Source organism: Elgaria multicarinata, chromosome 9 (genome assembly GCF_023053635.1).
Source record: "Elgaria multicarinata webbii isolate HBS135686 ecotype San Diego chromosome 9, rElgMul1.1.pri, whole genome shotgun sequence".
NCBI lineage: Eukaryota > Metazoa > Chordata > Lepidosauria > Squamata > Anguidae > Elgaria > Elgaria multicarinata.
This window is the reverse complement of record NC_086179.1, coordinates 64197869-64219012: the sequence shown is the minus strand read 5'-3', so window position 1 is coordinate 64219012 and position 21144 is coordinate 64197869. Positions and strand designations below refer to the sequence as shown.

The 21144-nt window shown below is 41.2% G+C and overlaps 1 protein-coding gene across 1 annotated transcript; it reads right to left on the bottom strand.

Moving 5' to 3' along the window:
- Positions 1-294: 294 nt before the first annotated feature.
- IFRD1 (interferon related developmental regulator 1) lies at positions 295-18527 on the bottom strand. The gene is made up of 12 exons (XM_063134025.1): positions 18371-18527; positions 14740-14844; positions 13780-13861; positions 13440-13564; positions 13187-13344; positions 11747-11797; positions 11469-11647; positions 10871-10979; positions 8296-8430; positions 7434-7562; positions 6638-6733; positions 295-3225 (listed from the first exon to the last, which is right to left on the bottom strand). The coding sequence occupies exons 1-12, from the start codon at positions 18417-18419 to the stop codon at positions 3136-3138; spliced, it is 1308 nt and encodes a 435-aa protein (XP_062990095.1). The 5' UTR covers positions 18420-18527; the 3' UTR covers positions 295-3135.
- Positions 18528-21144: the final 2617 nt, after the last annotated feature.

The following is a 21144-nucleotide window of genomic DNA, read 5'->3' as shown; positions in this document are numbered from 1 at the left end:
TGGAATACCCTCCTACACACGTTTAAAAGAAACCTTCATTACTGTTGCTTAGGCATCAGATAAAAATCCCTTTTTATTTACCAAGTCATTGAATTGAATAGAAAGCTCCTGGTGCTCTGCATTGGTTGGGTATTGTTGTTGGGTTTTTTACTGCTTAAATTCTTTTAAATTTATCATCATCGTCGGGTTGTTTTAATTGTCAAAGAACCAGAAAGAGATGAGCATCCAAAGCAGGTCACAAAGGAGAGAAACACATTCTCAAGATGCAAAATAGATATATTGTCAAGAAGCCTGAGCGGTTTCGATCTGTCCTTTATTTTAAAGCCTTTTTCAGGGGGCTGTAACATTAATAATAAAATAGAGTACAATGAAACACATAGTATTAAAACATATTTAGGTCAATTAAACACATTGCCACAATGGCATTAAAAAATTAATATTGGCATTAAAAAAAATTATAAACATGACAGAGTGCCACTAAAGCCTATGCATGTATGTTAATATTAAAAACCTTATAAATCTGCTATATTGCAAAAGTGTAACATACAAGCCCTTACTTACTAGAAGGACATATTTGCAGAATTTCTTCCAGCAAAAATATTGTCTCCTGCTTTAATCTATTGACAAATTCATCCTTGTATTCTTAGACAATTTTTTTCTGGGCTCTGCTGGGTGTTTCCATGTAGTTGTAATAAGATTAAGGTCTCAATAGATCATTTGTTCCCATTTCAATATTTCATATATCAATGTGTACAGTAGTAGAAATAATGAACATTAATAATAGTTTTATTACTACAGCCTATTTCCATGTGATTGGAGTTGCTTCTATGGCTAAATAGGTAACTATCGTGCAAGTATTATCCTATAAAACAAAATCTGACTTCGCATTTTTAACCCCAATTTTAATACGGTTTAAGTTTTGGTAGGGTATTTCTCCCCTTGAGATGCCAGATAGTAATGTGAAATGTAGATTAGGATTTATAGTGCAGTGGTACCTAGGCTATATTGCATTCTAGATCATATAAAGCAGGTTATGCAAAAATAAATAAATATTGCTGTGAGCAACCCTTTTTTTAAAAAAAAAGCCGGTTTTTAAAATGTGAAGGAAGCACACTACTACCTTCATTATGAAGCAAAGCCAGGCTTCTCTTGGTTCAAGGTGGCTGGGCTTGCAGAAAGGTTTAGCAAGCAGTTCTACATTGAGCAAAAATTGATTGAGAACTTTCTCAGTCATGCTTGGTCCCTAGTACCTTTTGTCACGCTTGCTATACGGTTTTGTATCTACATAGAACTGCTTGTAAAGGTTGGTTTGGGTAAAGTGACACCAATATATAGCTTTCTCTTTTTCCACCTAATGAAAGTATACCTGCTGTTGTTCTAAACATGTGCCTGGGGTCAGTAATGGACTGGATAGGGGCCAATAACTGAAGCTCAGTTGAGAGGCACTAGTGAGTGGCTTTCTAGATCTCTCCGCCTTATGGATCAGGGTGTTTGGGAATACCAGTGGACCTTGTTTTGCTCTTTGAGGATCAGATGGCATCTGTAGCCTTCCACCAGCTTCAGCTGACTCATGTTACATTCTCTCCTGGGGAAGAACTCTTGCTTTAATAATCTATGCTTCAACTACTGCAGGAGGACTACTTTTGAAGAGCATTCAGAAGCTATGGCTGAATGTGTTGATCAGGCTATTAACCTAGACTTGGCACTCACAGCTGAAAGATCTTCACTGGCTTCCAGTTGGTTTTAATGCTGAATTCAAAGTGCTGGTTCTGACCTTTGAAGCCCTAAATAGCCCAAGGACATCTGAACGCTACCTTCTCCTGCATTAACCTGTCCACATGGCAACATCAGAGGCTCTGCTCTGACTGCTCTGTATGCCTAGGCAGACAACAACCAGAGATTAAGCCTTTTCTGGTGTGATACCTAAACTTTGGAATTCCCTGGGCCCAGAGCCCCTTTGCCTTTCAGCAACAAGCCAAAATTGTTTTTGCCAGTGCATTTTGAGGGGAGAAATATAAGGACAATTTGTGCTATTTCCGTTGTGGCATTTATCTGATTTTAGGATTTATGTTTCAATGATTAGAGGACTTAATGCATCTAGACATAATCGACATATAAAGGCAAGAGGTTGCTTACAGAAGTCAGTGGGGCAGCAATGCTATATAATCTTTATAGAAAAGTCATATTGACAATACTGCCTTGACAGACACTCTCTTCCAAACCAAAAGGGATATGGTGAAAAAGTGGGCTTATTCTATATTAAAAGAAGTATCTTAACAGTGCAAGCCCATTGTTGACCCTGCTGGAGGGGGTTAGGATGTAGCTGACATCAGCCTATGGAAAAAAATCTCTGCCTGTAGTCTGTTGGGGCGGAGGCCTCTGCAGCGCCCAAGTGTGAGGCCCACTGTTCTTCCCCATCCCACTTCAAATTACATTGCAAGTTGCTTAATTCATTTTAAACAGCTGCAACCCTTCCACCACAGCCATTAAATCATCCACCTAGAATTATCAAAGCTCTGACAACTCATTTCAAACAGACATTTTTGAACAAAAGCAGCTTTCAGAGATAAATATATTTTATTATCCAAAGTTTCAGCATATGATGCTTAACATTTCTTTAAACGATTGTGTGCTACTTCATTGTAAAGGTTGGTAGCTGAGCTTGAGGGACCCTGCGTGGTACTGCAACATCAGTTTAACAGCCTGGATATTTACTTTAAAAATGTTTCGTTGACTATAAAATAGCAGCTTGTTCAGAGGCATGCTGAGCCTTGCAGAATGTTCTTAGAGCTGTTCACCTATTTCATTAGAATTCTAAAAACAATGAGCTGAATCAAATCAGTCCTCAGCACCATGTGACTAACAGTGATGTAAGAATTATGCCAAAGTCATGAGCCAATCTTACTCACCATAAAGTGTCAGAAGCTTCCCTCCCACCCTTCTACATTGTAATCTACATTACACATATCCATCTAGGCAGTTAACAAACATCACATCAATTACTCTATGTATGTGCAAGAAGATACCTAAGAGGTAACAGTTAAAAAGCCCCATTTCACTTTAAATACACAATTAATTACACTTAACAGGAATTGGATTTAATCAAAATCAAGTTAAAGGTCTTCAAGAGTTGCTCTAGAACACTTCCCCCACATCTGCCCTTTTATCACGACATTTGCTTCGAGCCTTTGTCCGTGCTTTGAATGCTGCAGAGTTGTACAGATGCTAGAAAAAAACAGCAAACAGTAATTATACATCCTAATAAAGCTAAACAAATGTTAAAACACTCCTCTAGTGACGTTTTGGGTTGTGCATTCATCCTGAATAGATATGCCCCCCAAAGTATCTGGCATTAGTGAATGAATGAGAACTAGAAAGTCTCGTGCTATTATCAACTTCACTTTTAAGTTTTGCACTACCAAAAACTAAGTGTCACTTCTAGTTCCACATTAAAGAGAAAAAAAATACAACCATGATTCAAAGTATCATAGCTGTTAAGACTGCATATCATCTTTCGGTCTAGAGAATATTCTACAATTTAAATTATTGCTAAGCAACCCTGCCAACACAGTCAGGCCTTTGGTTTATGAGTTCAATTTCTCTCCCTGCCTTTCTGCCATAAAGAATGCATCTCTGAAAATGTGGGAACAGCACATTTTGTAATATTAATATACTACTCATTACCAAGGCAAACATAAATCAAAACTGTTGCCAATAACTATCTTTAAGCCACTCCCTAATTCATTGACCGCACATGTGCACATCATTCTGTACCAAGAGAAGCTGAACTCTATTGGGCAGGCTCACAAGGCCAGGTACTATCACTACACAAAGCTTGTCATGGCTATCCATGCAGAAAAAAGTGCCACTGCGAAAGCAGGGATTGGCAAGCGATCACAGTTCAGAGATGACCTATAAGCAAATGGGACACTTGGAGAACATTATGCAGGGATAACACTGACTACATAAACAGGTCCCATGTGAACTTCTATAAAGTTATGTCATAACCAAAATGTCCCACCCACCCTGGCCACCAATTGTATCAGTTATCCAAATGTGCCATCGGAAATCCTTCTCAGTCTTCCCACTGGCTTCTGAGATTGTAATGAACATTGCCCATAGCATTTAAGCCTTTCTTTGCAGCTTTACGTGTTAATATTTGATTTCTTGAGATTCTTAAAAGGTGAATTCTGCATCCACTGTTATGCTCTGCACTTGCACAGAATCTTAGGAACAGCATATGGTTCCCTTCATTTTTCAGACTTTAAAATCAGCGAGTACCAAACTCATGTATCTAGCCTTGAACCTGGACAGCCAGGGAACAGCAGCAGCTAGGAGTGCCTATTTTATACCATCTACATGGGCTATCAATTTATTTTGAAGCTCAATTCAGGGCACTGGTTTTGAAACAGCCATGGATCTAGGTATTTTTAAAAAGTGCCCCCCTCCAAATAAAAGTACTTCAAGGTCATCTACTAAGGCCCTTTTCCATGTCCTCTGGCTGTCAGAAGTAAGGCGCAAAATGCTTTTTCAGTGATGGCGCCTAGGCAATGGGATCTAGTCTGGTATCCTGTTTTCCAGTGGCCAAAGCAGTTGCTACAGAAGGCATGAGGGCAATAGCCTTCTCCTGCTGTCCTCCAGCAACCATGTGGCCTTCGGATCCTGGAGGTAACATATAGGCATCATGACTAGGCCTTACGTTTTATGAACACGTCTAATCCCCTTTTAAAGCCATCTATGTTGGTGGCCCTCACTACATTTTGCAGAAGCAAATTCTATAGTTTTAGCTATAGATTGTGTATTAAGAAGTACTTTGTTGTATGTCCTGAATTTTCTGCCATTCAGCTTCATCAGATGTCATTTAGTTCTAGTATTATCATGGAGAAAGTTGCTTTCTCCACACCACATACAACTATACACTTCTATCGTGCATCCCCTTCCTCATGTTATAACTCTTCCTCACAGAGTTGCTCCAATCCCCCAGTCATTCTGGCTTCCTCTTTTCCTGCTCTACAATATCCTTTTTGTCAAGATCTGGCAACCAGAACTGTACAAAGCATCCCAAGTGTGTCCATGCAGTTGTATAAAGGCATTGCCATGTTGGCAGCTTTATTTTCGAACCCTTTCCTGATTCCTAGTATGGAATTTGCCTCCCCACCCCCCACCTCGCCCCCCAGCTTCTGCACATCAGCCAACATTTTAATCGATCCATCATGACCCCACAATCCCCTTTTTTTAGCCAGTCACTGCCAGTCTATTTGTGAAGTTTGGATTTTCTGTCCCAATGTACATCACTTCACACTTATTAACACTGAACTATACTTGCCATTTTGTTGCTCATTACCCACTCTGCAGTGATCTTTTTCTTTCTTTCTTTCTTTTTAGCTCTTGGCAACTCTTTTTTTGTTTTTACAATCCTGAATAATTTGGTGTCATCAGCAAGCTTGATCATGTCACAGATTATCCCTAGTGCCAGATCACTGGTGGGGAACTCCCTTTCTTTCTTCCATCCATCCACTGTGAAAACTGTCCATTTGTTCCTACTTTGTCTCCTGTTCTTTAACCAGTTACTAGTCCATAAGAAAACCCACCTTCTTATACCATGATTGCAAAGTTTACTCAAAGGCTTTGCTGAGCAACTCTTGTCAAAAGGTTTGTCTTCCCTGATTCCTTCTGACATACCTAAGACAGACCTTTTACAGCAGCTTTTCAGGTACTTCCCCAATTCCTGTTTTTAAACTGACTGATTTTTTTAAACTTTTTTTATTTTTAATGAGTTGAATGGTGTCTGTTTTAATTTGCTAATTTTACTGCCTTGATTTTTAAAAAATATGGCAGAATAGAAATGTAGAAACTATAGTTTTACTACCATTAAGTCATTCATTTCAATTTAGTGCTTCCCTAGTCCATAAAGTTTTAACTAACAGACTGCATAGTTTATCCTTGGCAAATGAAAGTTTCAGGTGTGGAGTGGCTGAAGCTCCGTATGATCAACAATAATGTGGGCTCTATGCGCCTCTTATCTCAAATATTACCCCCTCCCCATTTTTCAGTTACACCAGCTGCATATCAAAGATTGAAGGCATTTATAATGGCTGCTTACAACTGTGCAACTGCCAGTTGTGCTGGTAGACTAGAAAGCATTGTCTGGTTGAGACCTTATATGAGTCGGCTTTTGGTCAAGATGAAACAGGTAAGTCATTGTGTTGTCTGACATACAAAGCCCAAAGGGAGGGCTTGTTAGGAATGTCAGTAATGCAGCCGTACAAATTTAGAAAGTTGTCATGTCAGTCTCCTTTCTCCCCTCTGCTAACCTCACACGTCCCACTGCTCCCCCTCCTTCAGAAATACACCTGCCATGAAGTTGAGGAAGAAACTCAAGCTTGGATCTGGGAAGTGGTCAGCCAAGTGCACATGTAGTTTTTACATGTGCTGTTCACTAGCTCTTTGGTACCACTAGAAGAGATAAAGCAACAGCACTGGGAACAGGACAGATTCAGTTCATTACTCAGATGCTTTTGAAAGGAGACAATGGCAAAGTACTCCATAAGAATGGAAAAATCACAAGGTAGAAACAGCATCTAGTAGGAAAAAAATACCCCAGGTAATTCAGCTTTACAGAATGCGAGTAACATACCCTTTCGAAACGGGGTATCTTCATGGTTTTAAGAGCTGCCTCATCAAGCATTAGTGGTGGCCCGAGTTCAAAGATGTTCCGGAGGAGCTCATTCGACTGCATAAAACATTGAGTCATTAGAGTTGTGCAAATGCTGAGCTATAAAGCATTCCATGATTGCTATTTAAGGTGTAAGATCAAGGGCTGCTAAATGTATCTGTAGCCCTATTGTGTTTCCGTACCTAGAAACCTAGGCTTTTCCTACTAAAATGGAGGCAAGAGAAGCATCAAAGCAATTTCCTGTTCCTTTATTCTATAGCAGGGGTGGGCAACATGCAGTCCACACGCGGCCTCCCCAGGCCTTTTCCGTGGCCTCTCCACTGTTCCACTACCAAAATTCAGTAGCAGTGGCAGGAGAAAGGCAACAAAATAGCCTCTTTTTTAAGAGGATAAAGCAACAAAAAGGGGCTATTTTTACATTTTTGAAACAAACTATATATTTTGCAGTGCTGCCATGCCACCAATTGCAGCAGCAAACTGATTATCCTTTTTAAAAGGGGCAATTTAACAGCTTGTACCTCCCCGTCCCTCGCTGAATTTTGGTGGCAAATTCAGCACTGCAATATCAGGGGATGACTCCTAGTTCAATCCAGGGGGCAACACTGCCCCCCAAGAACTGGAAGCTGCCCACCCATTTTCTATAGTAGCTTGCATTTTCAAAATAGTCAGAAAAGCACTGTGTGCCTTTGACATTAGGTTAGTTACAGAGCGCACTCAGGGCAAGAAGAAATTCAAGTGTTTTAGCATAACAGTTTACCTGCAAATGATATTGCATTCCTGATCCCAAAATTTCCTTGAATGTATCATATGTTTGTTTTTTAACCCAGCAGTCAATGTACATGCGCTCCGGTCCAAATTTTACCGTCTCAGTAGGGAAGTCATGCTCCTATTAAAAAAAGAAGAAGCAACAATGCCAAGTGTGCTGTCAGAAATGCTACTGACAACTGAGCACACACTAGCCTTTATGCACATTAAGACAAGACAGTACTTGATTAGTAGGATCCAATTACTAAACTCTATGCCATCCTTCCCCAACCTGGCACTCTCCAGATGTGTTGGACTCCCACTATCCCCACCCAGTAGGGCCACACCAAACACATCTGATGACACCAGGTTGGAGAAGGCTTCTTTATGCTGAGAGTAGAGAGGTCACAAACACATATACGGCCTCCCAAATACAGCTGCAGCCTTCACACTCTTGCTGATAATCCTAATAATCTCTGCTCACATTTATAAAAAGTTACATTATGCTTGAGGTATTAAAGCTATGAATATTGAAATCCAATGTCTCTTCCAAACAAGTTGCCTTGTGAAATGAATCCAAGGCCTCTTGGAGACTTCAGATTTGGCTGCCAGTTTGTCTTCTGACACCAGCTTTTAGACCAAAGTATCATCATTATCTCTGGCGAAGGAGCTCACATTGCTTGAGTTTCTCCCTCCACCATGAAGCTTGCTAACATTACAGGTCTCATATCCAGAAATGCTGCCAAATTAACACTGGAAATTAAACAAGATAAAGTGCACTATAATCACCAGCTGTGTATCTTGAGTTTTGAATAGGATCCTTCATACTAAAAAATCAGCTTCAATTATTTTGAAAGTTATCTTTTTATGCTTACCTCTACCGCTCGCAAAACATCTCTGAAGACAGACCGCTGTTTCCTTTTGTCTACCTTAGCACGGTGTTTATTCCCATCGGTAGCCAGAGCTTTCAATTTCTGGGTTAGAAGTTCCATATCTTCATAAAAGAAATCCTAGCCAAAGGTGGGGAAAAGAACAGTCACTTTGTAGGCCGGCTCAAATTGCTAAACCCCTGGAGTACTGAACTTGCTCATTGTTTTATAAACCTATCTCATGTTTGATTTTGTTTAGAATAATTCAAAGACAATACATCTGACTATTTAGTAAACAGTGAGATCAGCTTATCACCAAATTGAAAGCAAGGGATTTTAAAAAGTCACTGGAGTAAGCTGCTCCTTTGAGTCTCCCTTTAATTTGGACTTGCTTTCTGAAGTCTAAAGAACTCCATTCATTTCCAGACCCTGATGTATCAGAGGCAGCCTAAGGTTATGGTATCTATTGCCATGGGCTAACGATGCTTTGCGTGGGGATGCAGGTAGCAGTTCACAGCTCTAATGTGAATACCTTCAAATGAGTAGGTGCTCAAGAGACTCCGGGTTTAAACTCTCTGGTTAAACAGACCCTAATTATATAACCCTAATTCTATAAATGATCTGGAGTTAGGGGGTGAGCACAGAGGTGCCAGGTATGAGGAGATGCCAATTTATGATGCTATACAAAACAGAAAGATAATGAAGAGCTCCACATGGGAAATACAGTTTTCTGTATTTCCCGCTTTAATGTCCATTCCCCCTGTTCAGAGAGAAGGTAAAGAAGTGGTGCACAATATTTTTCACCATTTTTTCCTAAGCTGAAAAGTCCCAAACATTGTAACTTTTCCTCCCAGTGAAGTTGTTCTTGCTCATTCATTATTTTGTCCCTTTTCTGTAACTTTTCCAGCACTACAATATGCTTTGTGATATGGCTATAAATTACTTCCAATATCAGGGGCAATATGCTGCTGTTTGCCAGTTGCTGGGATACAACAGTGGAAGAGGGTTCTGCCCTCATGTCCTGCTTATGGGCTTCCCATACACACATGGTTGACTACTGTGTGAATCAAACCCTGGACTAGAGGGGCCCTCATCTAGCACGGCCCTTCATATATTCATAAGTGCTGAAACTGATCCAGCTTTAGTTTCATACCCTTTTCCACCCACACAGTTTATATCATGGCTTCCGTGACAGTGCTGAGTGTCTCGTATTTCTTTCCCTCATTTCGCTCTTATATTCTCAACTGACTTCAGGTCCGTCTGCCGAAGTTGCTTATCACGTGAGCCTGCATAATGGCACGTCAGCTGTTCCCATGATTAACAGAGGAAATGTACGAACAATTGTTGTAGGCAGGCTATCATTGAAACAAATAGGCTGAAGGATGTTTTGTTTGAGCAAGGAAAGGGTAGACTGTGTAGGAGTTGATGCTAATGAGGGCATATGGATGCCATCAATCAGTCAGATACTATCATAGGGGATTAAAGATTCTTCTTCCATTCATAATAAATTTTCATAGTTCAGAAACTCAAGTTGCAGCAAAAGTTTGAATTGCATATATCAGAATAGTGTTTAGATACAGTGCAATACACTGGCTGTCTTGACTCATTTACAGTTACTCTTTCTCTGTTATCCTATGCTACCAAGAGTTTCTTTGGCTACCTTCCCAAGATGGGCACATAGGTAAGTCGAGACTATTTTCTTCAACACTGTCAAAGAAAACAGTAAAGACATTAATAAAGGCACATTAAAATCTAATAAAATCAACATCTAAGGTCCTCCTCCGGGTGCCTACTCCAAGAGAGGCTCGGAGTGTGGCAACGAGGGATAGGGCCTTTTCGGTGGTGGCCCCAGACTGTGGAATGATCTCCCTGATGAGGCTCGCCTGGCACCAACGCTACTATCTTTCTGGCGCCAGGTTAAGACTTTCCTCTTTGCCCAGGCGTATGGCAGCACATCCTAATTACCCACATGTTTAGTTTTTAATTGGTTTTTAATGCTTTATGTGTGTACGTACTGTGTTTTAGAGTTTTAAATTTTGTATAATTGTTTTTACCTCAATTTTAGAATTTCTGTAAACCGCCCAGAGAGCCCTGGCTATGGGAGCAGTATATAAGTGTAATAAATAAATAAATAAATAAATAAATAAATAAATAAATAATAAAGCAAATTACTGAAGTCTGAAAAAATTCAACAGACTCAGTTGGGTACTGATGGTAGATATGAACCAAATGTTGATACTACAGGATAACATTACTGCATCTACCATATTCAAGAAGACAAATTAGTCATACAAACATTCAGCAGGACTACAAGTCACTGTAATGCGATTTTGATTTCTGCATTATCACTGATCAACTGTTATTAGTGGAGCTATTAAAATGCTGAGTCTGAGTAAGATTTTAATAGGTTCCATGTAGGCCGGATCATGCTTCTGTTTAGAGCAACCTTTTCACTGTCAAATACATATACATATAAAGCCATATTCCTCCATCAGATAGCATCAAATCTGCAATACATATTATAAATCACTGCAAGAATGTACCATGCTCATCCTTCTACTCTGTAGTTCTTTGAACTTACCCCATCTGATTCTCTTGCCAGTTCAAACAAGAGAGCCAATGTCTCCCCAGCAGCAATCCTCATGTTTACGTTATCACAGGACAGCAGGATGGGAAATTTATACAAATGCCTAGAAAAATTAGGAGCATCTTACTTATCTATAAGAAATACAGCATTTGACATAAAGCAATGTTAAACTTAGGAGGGATCCCAGGGGCCATGGGATCTTGCAGATCTCCCCTTCCAAGGAAAGAGAGAGATGGGGAGATCAAACCTTACAAATCCTTTTCCAATTGCCAGAGAAGCTTCCACAGGCCTTGCCTCTCCAATACAGGAGATCCAACATTGGCAGAGGCAAGAAGGGTGTACTTCATGGGCATGTCCTATGGATCTATATGCAACTTCCCTCCTACTGCAACCAATGAAGGGAAACTGTGAAGGAGGGGGAACACTCCTTTTCCATTTTCACCATGAGCCCAGCAGAGATTTGGCTAAGGTGGCTTCTCTGCCTTTGGATCTCCGCCCCACCCCCAACACACACACATACATCTCCCACAAGTAGGATTGCTCTGCCCAACTACTACTCCTGAGATGATTTTCTAGGAAACAGAATACGCACATTTCAAGTTTTTTCTTTACTTCATTCATTGGGCAGATGGTCAACAGAAGGGTCCATGCCAAGAGAGCACTGATGTGAAGAACGGTGTTCTGGGTGCTGGAAACACCATTCGAATTCCGCTCATTCTGATAGGATTTGCTGAAGACAGTTTCTAGACATTCCATAGTTGAATATAACTCCTGTTTTTTTAAAAAAAAAACAGTTCAAGAAAGTTTCTAAGCAGGATCATTCAGTAATTTATCACTGAGTAATAATATTTATCATGAAAGTTTCCTTACTGTGATATCATCAGTGGCAATAAAACAACAGACTCCTAAGCAGGTGGCACACTGGAAAAAGAAACAATGTATTTTTACTTTGATTTTAGTTGTACTTTGATAACATTTTTAACTGACTGAATGAGCAAAATCTAATGTCTTATCATAGCAGATTCCATTCTAGTTCAAATTGGCTCAAGTCATCTTTTTTTTCCAAGTCACCTAATATTTATTTATCCTTTTTTTTCAAGTCATCTAATATTTATCCGTCCTTTACATTCAGAGATATCGCTATGCTTATTTAGAAACATTAATAATGCCCATCTGCTTACTTTTAATTACTATGTAAAATCTGTAATATGTTAACATATTGGGCCTGTTCAGACAACATGCTAAGCCACAATCTTTAGTGATTTTGTAAGAAACCAAGAATATTTATCAATTGTGACAGGCTAAGACTACTCCTAGGTCAGACCAGTAATTTTGTCTTTATCTTGGCCAAATCTCAATGCTCCCAGCTTCCAAGTCCTTTCTGCTTGCTATCTAGTTCTAGTATTCCTGTCAAGATATTGTTTTTTTCCCTGAGGTCCTGCTGCCTGTAGGAACACCATTTCATGAAGATGGGCATTAATTAAAACACCTGTGTGCATTATCTCATGATGTTTCAGCCTCCAGGCTCTTCAAGACCAGGTCTGAGCTCTTGTATACCCTTCTATCCCTTTCCCTCATCCTTATTGCAAGTAAGCTTCACACCTATTTCAAAGTTTCCATGTCCTTTATTCCTCTTAAGCCTAGGTACTAAATTCAGAGGCATCTGTTTGGTCTTCCCACTGTTTAGAATTTTAGGCCTTGGGGCTTGAAATAGACTGTTCAGGCTTGGATCCTTATTTCTGTGGCCCAAGTGCATCCTGAAAGGTCTGAGGGGGCCCTCAATAAGGGTGGAGGTGGATGTTCAGGGCAAGTGTCAGTCTACTATTTGTTGTCCCTGCCTACTGCAGGGAGCTTGGGTATCCTCCGTTCTCTCTTCATTATTCCCCAGGACCCTTTGTTTACCAGTGATGTGGAAAGCATTCTGAGTTGAACCGAACCCTGCTTTAACCACCATAAACCAGGGATGGGCAGAAGATAGTTCTCCAAATATTTTCAACGCCAACTCCCAGAAGCCCCCACCAGCATGACCAATGGTCAGGAATAGAGACCAACTTTCTGCCCAACCTGACATAAACTATCACCAACAGCCCTGCAATACAAAACAAAAGTGAGAGTAGGCCTTGCTCTTAAGTATTCTGTACTAGGTGACAAGACGGAGTGCCAAGTTTATCAAAAGATATAGAATACACCAGCAACACATTCTAGGGCCCTAGTTTGAAACATATATGTTATGCTACTGCAATGTTACTTTCAGGTTACAAGACTTCTACTTAACAGTTTTTGAATGGCAGATATCTATTTTATACTTACAGCTTGCCTTGCTTGTACATTTGCTGACCCATCAGAAAGTATCTTCTTCAGAATTGGCGCAAGGGTCTTAAAGACTTCCTCACTTTCAATGCCTGACCCCAACTGCACACAAAGCAGACAAGCCAGCCCTGCTGCTGCACGCTGTTCATCACTCTTGCCTGAACAGAGAGAAAGCTAGTTGTATAACTAAATCTGAAAGAAATTCATCCCAACAGGGTAATGCTCCTTTATAGGACTACATAGACGGGATTACCTTTCTTGATACAACGTTCAATACTATCCGTTAGTGTCATTCTCCTTTCCAGGATGAACTCGTACAATATTTTTGAAGTCATGGCATTTTTAAGACCGTCAAGAGCAGATTGCCTTGTCTTTGCACTATTGGGGAAAACATACACGGGAATTCAGGTAAAGTGTCAGTTGACACATTAAGGTGTCGCATTTATCCTTCCTTTCATGGAGGATTAGGCTATCAATGGCTACTAGTCATGAGTTAGCCATCTAATTCAGTTTCATCTGTGGTACCAACTTCCTGGAAGTGATTTGTCCTTGGTACTCCTAACCCCTTCAGTCTACTTCTCAGCCCTCCGTACCTCTTGTCCAATGTAAGGTCAATGAATCCCTTCAGTTTGTACTCCAAGTCGTCTTGGCTTGCTTCTTCATCAACTTCAGGCCCTGCACGTATGTGACAAAGTAAGCATGAGAAATTTTAGCCTACAGAGGTTAAACGGGTACATGGCTACATCACCACCACAGGCTGACCATTAGTTTTCCAAATCTTGTAGAAATTACATATATAGAGCTTTAATCTCCAAAACCTTTGTTCCAAATCTGTCCAACCAGCTCTTCAGCAGAAGTTCTGCTCAGTGTCCCAATAGTGGAGAGGTGGGCAACACGCAGTCCACATGCAGCCCCCATGACCATTTTCGCAGGGCCCCTGCCCCACTGCTGAATTTGGTGCCGCAAAAATCGCAGCAATTTTGCAAGGAAACAAGGCATGCGGAGAGCACGTTCCTCGTTTGCAAGAAGAATTGAGCTCCTAGAATCCTTCCCTTTGTGGTTGCCACTGCAAGCAGCAATTTTGGTAAGGATGGGGTTCTGCAGGGAACAATGCACCTCCTGACCTGCAGAGGTTAACCACCCCTGTACTAATGCCACCCAGAATACATGGGCTGTTGTACAGTTCTGGGTGGCTTGTTCCCCTCAGCAACAAGCCACTCAAGGCCAGGTTCACATGACACAACAAGCCACATAGCTGAGGGTAATTATACAAATGCCCCGAACCCAACTGGCACATACAGGTCCATGATTGAAGAAACCAAGTCAATAAATCTATATATGTGACCCACATGATTTCGGTCGTACACCCCTGATAAAGAGAATGGCTGCACTCTAAACTAAACCTGTTGATGTTTTCCTGAAGAAAGCCTGACAGTAGAATTGTCAGAGATTTTGATTTTAAGGCCTGAGCAGGGAAAATGCTCTGTTGGGTATACAACCAATGCTCCCCCTACAAAAAACAACTTTCCAGTAAAACACAAAAGCTGACATACCATCCTCAGTGAAGCTAGCAGGATCACTGAAGCCACTGCAGTGGCTCATAGTTTCAATCGATGCATCTTCATCACTAAAAGGCTGCATGTTTCTGTGCTGGGCACCTAGGAAAAACATTGTTAGTAGTCCACGTTGATACTGGGAAATACTTGCAACTGCTTGTCCCCATGAAGTCTGTTATTTCTTAAACTATGTAAACAGGGCTCAACTGCAAGCACAATTAGTGTTGGAAAAGGAGACAAATTGACAATTGCCTACATCTGAAAGACGAATATTTCAGCAAGCCACAAAAAGGCTCTGTCTTGCTTAATTTGGCAGTAGCTGGTCCCTTAAACTATGCTGTTGATAAGCACAGAGGCTCCTTAAATCTCCCAATATTCATATGACAAAAACATACCACTCTGGCTCCAGGCTGCTAGCAAAGCCTTTTGCTCTTAATCATTTCAAACATGCTAATAGCCAGAACACCTATGGCCAAAGAATAGCCTTGTTTAGGTAGGAAATGTAGTATTAAAAAATACAAAACATCCAGTCAAAGACAGTGGTCACATTCATACACAACACTAGATCATGTTTTAGCATTATGTACACAAGCATGAAGAAGTGTGTGCATTCCCCTCTCCCTCCTTTCTGCAACCAGAAAGAGGCCAGGTTATCTGAAGGATCGTCTCCGCCCATATGTACCTGCCTGGACCCTCAGATCATCTTCTACAGCAGGCCCTGCCAAAGGAAGTGAGGCACTTGTCTACCAAGAAGAGGACCTTTTCTGCCGTGGCACCCCCGTTGTGGAACAAGCTTCCCAGACAGGCTTACCTGGCACCTACACTGTACTCTTTCCAATGCAAACTGAAAACCTTTTTATTTTCCCAGGCGATTTAGTCTTTCAGCTGTATTGTTTTAAATCTCTGCATTGCTGCTAGGTTTGTACTTTTATACAGCAGTTTTAAACTTTTACATTTTATTTTATATTTTATAGTTTTAATTCTTGTGAACCACCCAGAGAGCTTTGGCTATTGGGTGGTATAGAAATATAACAAATAACAAAATAAACCTGAACTCAGTTTCACAGTGAACCAAGAATCGTGGCTTAAAAGAAACTGTAGCCAGCCTGGAACACTCCAGATGTTTATAAATATAATCCCCAGCATTCCTGATTACTGGCCATCTTGGCTGGCACTGATGGGAATTGAAGTCCAAAACATCCAGAGGACACCAGGTTGGAGAAGGCTGCTCTATTCAATTGTGGAGCAAGTCAACAAACCCTGGGTTGTTGAACTAACCCCACTGTTAATGCAAAACTGAGTTCTGGCTTACTTCTCCCTCCGTCTCGTGGGAGGAAGGGAGTCCAGTTTGCACAGGCTCCTTCCTACTTGTGCACATATTGCTAATGCTAAATTATGGCGAAGCCTTATATGCAAACACTACCAACAAGTGAACAATTGGGGCAGAGGGAAAAGTTCAAAGTAGAAATTTCTGACCACCCCACAGGCACCATTTGCAGACATTTGTGTTGTCACATGTTGTATTTGCAGACTTTATATCCAAATCTAAAATTCTTTGAGGATTTAAGATTAATTGTTGTGTGAATGGGCCAAAATATTTTTAAGTGTTTAAGCAGAATGTTTTAAAATTAAGTACCCATAGTAGAAAAAGAACACAGCAAAATTATGGACTGCTTGGAAAACCAAGCAATATATATAGCCAGTACCAATGGGTCAGAACTGCTGCATGCTTACTGTATTGTCCTTGCAATATGCTAATTTTGTACTCTCAATAGCAAGAATCACCAGGTACTACTGTCTCACCGAGCTTCCTTAAATGTCTAGCAACCAATAAGTCTCCTAAGTCTCTCAGAACACACATCACAGATTTGACCACACAACTTTTCAAACTCCTAGTTCTCATCTTTTTCTTCTTAGCAATGGGCTAAGAAGAAAAAGTTGCTTCTTTGTCTATTGGATGACACCTGTCTCTGCCTTGTGTTGATTTCCAGACTACCAGAAGAACTGTAGTTTCCTTTTGTGGGATTATGACCCATCAGCTGTCATGGCTCTCCTGCATTTGAAATATTATCAAAGGTTTAAAAAATACTGGCATAAAGAGCATGGCTAAACACATGGAATTTAAGGAGCAAGTTGTATTTAAAAACACTACGTCGTTGCAATTTTTAAGTAGCGTTTTGAGTTTTTCCCACCAAACATGCATAATGGAAGTATCTCCTCACTCTTACAAGCTTTTGTTTCAGGATAGAGACCTTAATGAACATAACCAAGATTCCTGATCAGCGTTCAATTGCTTCACCACAAAAAATTGAAGCTGTAATCTACTCCATCATTAAATATAGTCAAACATATGTTTTAGAGGATTGAATGTCCAGTTTCCCTGTCAAAAATCTTTCAATTTGCAGAAACATTTAGAACAGTTATGTTCTGGCTTTGTTTCATCTCATACAACTGACTTCAGGCTTCAGTAAATTTAACAATGTGGCACTTTGGAATTTGGTTTTGTTTCTATGGTGCTACACCATTTCTTACCTAAAACTTTATTTTTAGCACAGCTCTAACATGCCAGATTTGCAACCTTCTCATTTTTAAAAAAATATTGAAGATAAAAGCTTGAAGTTGTTCTATAGTTTGAACACCACGGACAGCATGATCATGTACAAAAGATATGGGAAACCAAGTATGACAGTGCAGGAAGCAAAGAAACCCCTATCAAAACTAAGGACACTGTTTTAGTAACTAGAAATATTTGAATAGTTGCCATGACTGCATACATACCTCTGAATTACACAGCCAGCAATTGCTCCTTAGGATTTTGTTTTTACCATACACGATAATTTCAAAGGTTATTTGTAAACCTTTTGCAGATTTTTTAAAAAGCCCAAACTTTGTGTCCTCAGATTTGTCCCTTACTTCTAGAACAGTAAGGCCTCAAAAATCTCATGTGTGTATACATTAGCCTTCTCCAGCCTCCAGATGTGTCAGAAAACACCCAACATCCCCCAACCAGGGGGATGCTGGGAGCTGTATTCCAACATATCTGGAGGACACCGGGTCAGGAAAGGTTCGCCTACATACTTCAGCATCTTTTTCAAAGCTGTGGTTTGATCCCAAGCCATCGAGATGGTATCCGTTTAAGCCTTAAGAGATCACCAATACCAAGAACGGTTTTAAAACAAGGGCAGTAAGGTGGCGGGAAAAATACACGGTCACTGCCAACTTGGCTACACTAGCAAACGATACTCAGAAATAGAACCTGTTAATTGATTTAACATCTCGGGCTAGCGCCATGACTCCATACGTGAGCTGTGGAGAAGAGGAGCTAGAGGCTACGCTATCTAACGCAGAGGAAACATGAATGCCGGGCCGGGCGGGCCAAGCGTGTGTGTGATCACCGTAGAGGATCCCCTCCTCGCGGCGCTTAAGTAGGAAAGCCCTAGGCTGAGGCGAGGGCTCGCGTCGCTTAGGCCCCAAAGCCGGCTTCCCCCCGCCCCCACACCGCGCTATCGCACACCATCATGGGACACGCAGTCCGTTTACAGCCAGCCGCCGCCGCGAAAGCCGCGCGGCGGAACTACAGCGTCCAGAATGCCCCGCGGCGGGTCCGCATGCGCGCTGGTGCCCTCACCTGATGCTCCGCGCGGGTTACCCCCTCCTCGCCGCTTAGAGTTGGGCATGGCGGCGGCCTGTAGCGGCAATAGCTCCGCGCGGCTCCTTCTGGCGCTCCCGCACCGGGGTCTCAGTCTCCGGCCTGGCCTCTTCCCTCTCGCCCGGGCGACAGTGACTATCAGCCGATGGAAGAGCAGGAGCGCTTTTTACTATAGAAACGTCTTTGTGAGGCCGGCTTCCCGGACCGAGGCAGCGGATGTGATTGAGGAAGGCGGGTGATAGGCAAAGCTGTAGCAGCGGTAGAAAACCCCGTGGATGCCCGTGAACGAAATCGATACATCTTTCTCCTCTCAGACGCCAGGAACTAAAGGCGCAGGGCTGCGGCTGCCGCGACTTTTATACCGAGCCTGGCGGAGGCAGAGGCGGGGACAGGGACATTCGGGGGCGTGGCCTTGCGTTAGCCAATGGCATCCATAGTTCTGGTGACGTCCAAGCGCGTCGCCGGCCTCGAGCCGGGGCGCTTGTAGTCTTTTTGCCCGTTCACCGAGTCCCGCTGTCGTTTCCAAGGGCGGCGCCTCTCGCAGCTCTCCATATTTTTTCCATTACACACATACGAAATGTCTCCAGGCAGCATTGCATGCTGGGAATTGTAGTCTGCAGCCTTCGGAGGCCATTACGGTACACGAGGGTCTCACGTCGGCTGCCTTGTCCTCGTATGACCTGCTGGGAGTTGACAGTTCTAGCGAAGGTTATTAGTTTAATAGGCCTGAGGGATTCCTAGAGGAGGGTTACTGCTGGGATTATGTGAAGGCGAGGGTGGCTGTATAATTATATTAGTTTCTTCTCAGTTGTGAAAATTTTAAAAGCGAAATAGTTGGAGCACTTTCAACATATCCTTACATCACGCAGCAACCTGGGCCTAATCTACACCAAGCAGGATATAGCACTATGAAAGCGGTATATAAAAGGCAGGATCCACACTACTGCTTTATAGCAATATTGAAGAGTACTGACAACTGCTGGGGCCCATTGACACATACCACTTTCATACCGCTATATCCTGCTTGGTGTGGCTCCTGCCTTTTATATACCGCTTTCATACCGCAATATCCTGTTTGGTGTAGATTAGGCCTTGGTTTTAGGAAGAGATTTTGTCCCCACCACTCACAGGGGTAGTAGTGCAAATAGGGTTCACATATTTCTTTTATTTTATGTTGTGACTTCTCTGACATTTGGATTTCGACCGTGAAATCCTAAGCAAAATTCAGAAGTAAGTAAGATTGTAAACCTGAAAGCAGGGACTGCCTTAATGTTAATCTCTATAAACCGCTTTGGGAGCCTTTTTCACCTGAGGAGTGGGATAAAAATGATGTAAAGAAAGACACACAAGGGAAGGGGGATGAAGGAAAATCAAAGAGGAAGGAATCTATTTTTCAAGGTAGTGATCTATAAGTGCGCCTTTAAAAGCACATCGGACTGATCTTCTCTTGCTGATATTCTTGTTTGAATAGCAATTGGTGGCTCTTATTCCTTTGCCCGGAAATTGGGGCTAGAGAGTAATTTTCCCCTTTTAATTTATTACCTTTCTATACCATCCAATAGTTGAAATTCATAGAATAGCAGAGTTGGAAGGGGCCTACAAGGCCATCGAGTCCAACCCCCAATTAAATTAAAAATAACCCTCAACAATAAAAAAAACCCAACAATTAAAAATAAAATAAACAATTAAAAATAAACAATTTTTAATTGTTGTGAACTCTAGGTAGTTCACAACAATTAAAAATACAAAGTACAATATAAAATGTAAACGCTTAAAACTGCAGTATAAAAGTACAAACCAAAATAAAACCTAGCAGTAATGTAGAGATTTAAAATACAATTACAGATTTAAAACATCAGAGATAAAAACTAAATTACCTGGGGAAATAAAAAGGTCTTCACCTGGCACTGGAAAGAGTACAACATACTGTAGATGCCAGGCAAGCCTCTCTGGGAAGCTCATTCCACAACCAGTGTGCCACAGCAGACTCTTCCTTTGGCAGGGGATCCCAGAGAAAGACCACTAAAGATGATTTCCAGTCAGGTACCTATCAAAGGAAACAATCCTTCAGATACTTCACCCATTAATGTCACCTAACCCAGGGGCCATCACCGCATCTTGACTAAATACAGTGGTTGCTATGACTATAGTGCTTCTTACATGTACACACAGTACTAATATAAATTAATAATTTTGCACTACAGTTTACCTTCTTTTCGGAGACCTTTCCCCAATTTTCCAAATGACTCAAGTTGCTGAACATTTTATGTTCACTTGGGAACAATAACTTAATTCCATCAATGTAATTATGCATTATGTGAAGAAGTACTTTCTTTTTCCCCAAACCTACTGCATAAGAATTACATTAGATGACCCCAAATTCTAGTATAAGAGAGGAGGAGAATTTTTCCTCTCTCCAATTTCACCGCACCATGTAGAATCTCTGCTATGTCCCTCACTCCCCAGCAGTTAGCTTGTTTTCTAAACTTAAAAAAAGGCCAATATTTCAACCTTTGCTAATAGGGGAGTTGCTCACAAACCCTAGTAGCTCATGATCTATGCTGCGACTTACGAAAGCTTATGTCTGCTTGACTGGAATTGTTTAAAATATTAAAACAATTAACATAATCATAATACCCGGGGTATCATAATACCCGAGGCGGGGAACAAAAACAAGTATAAAATACATAAAACTGAATTAAAAACATAGTATACATTATTAAAACATCCTAAAAACAGAGCAATCCTATGTA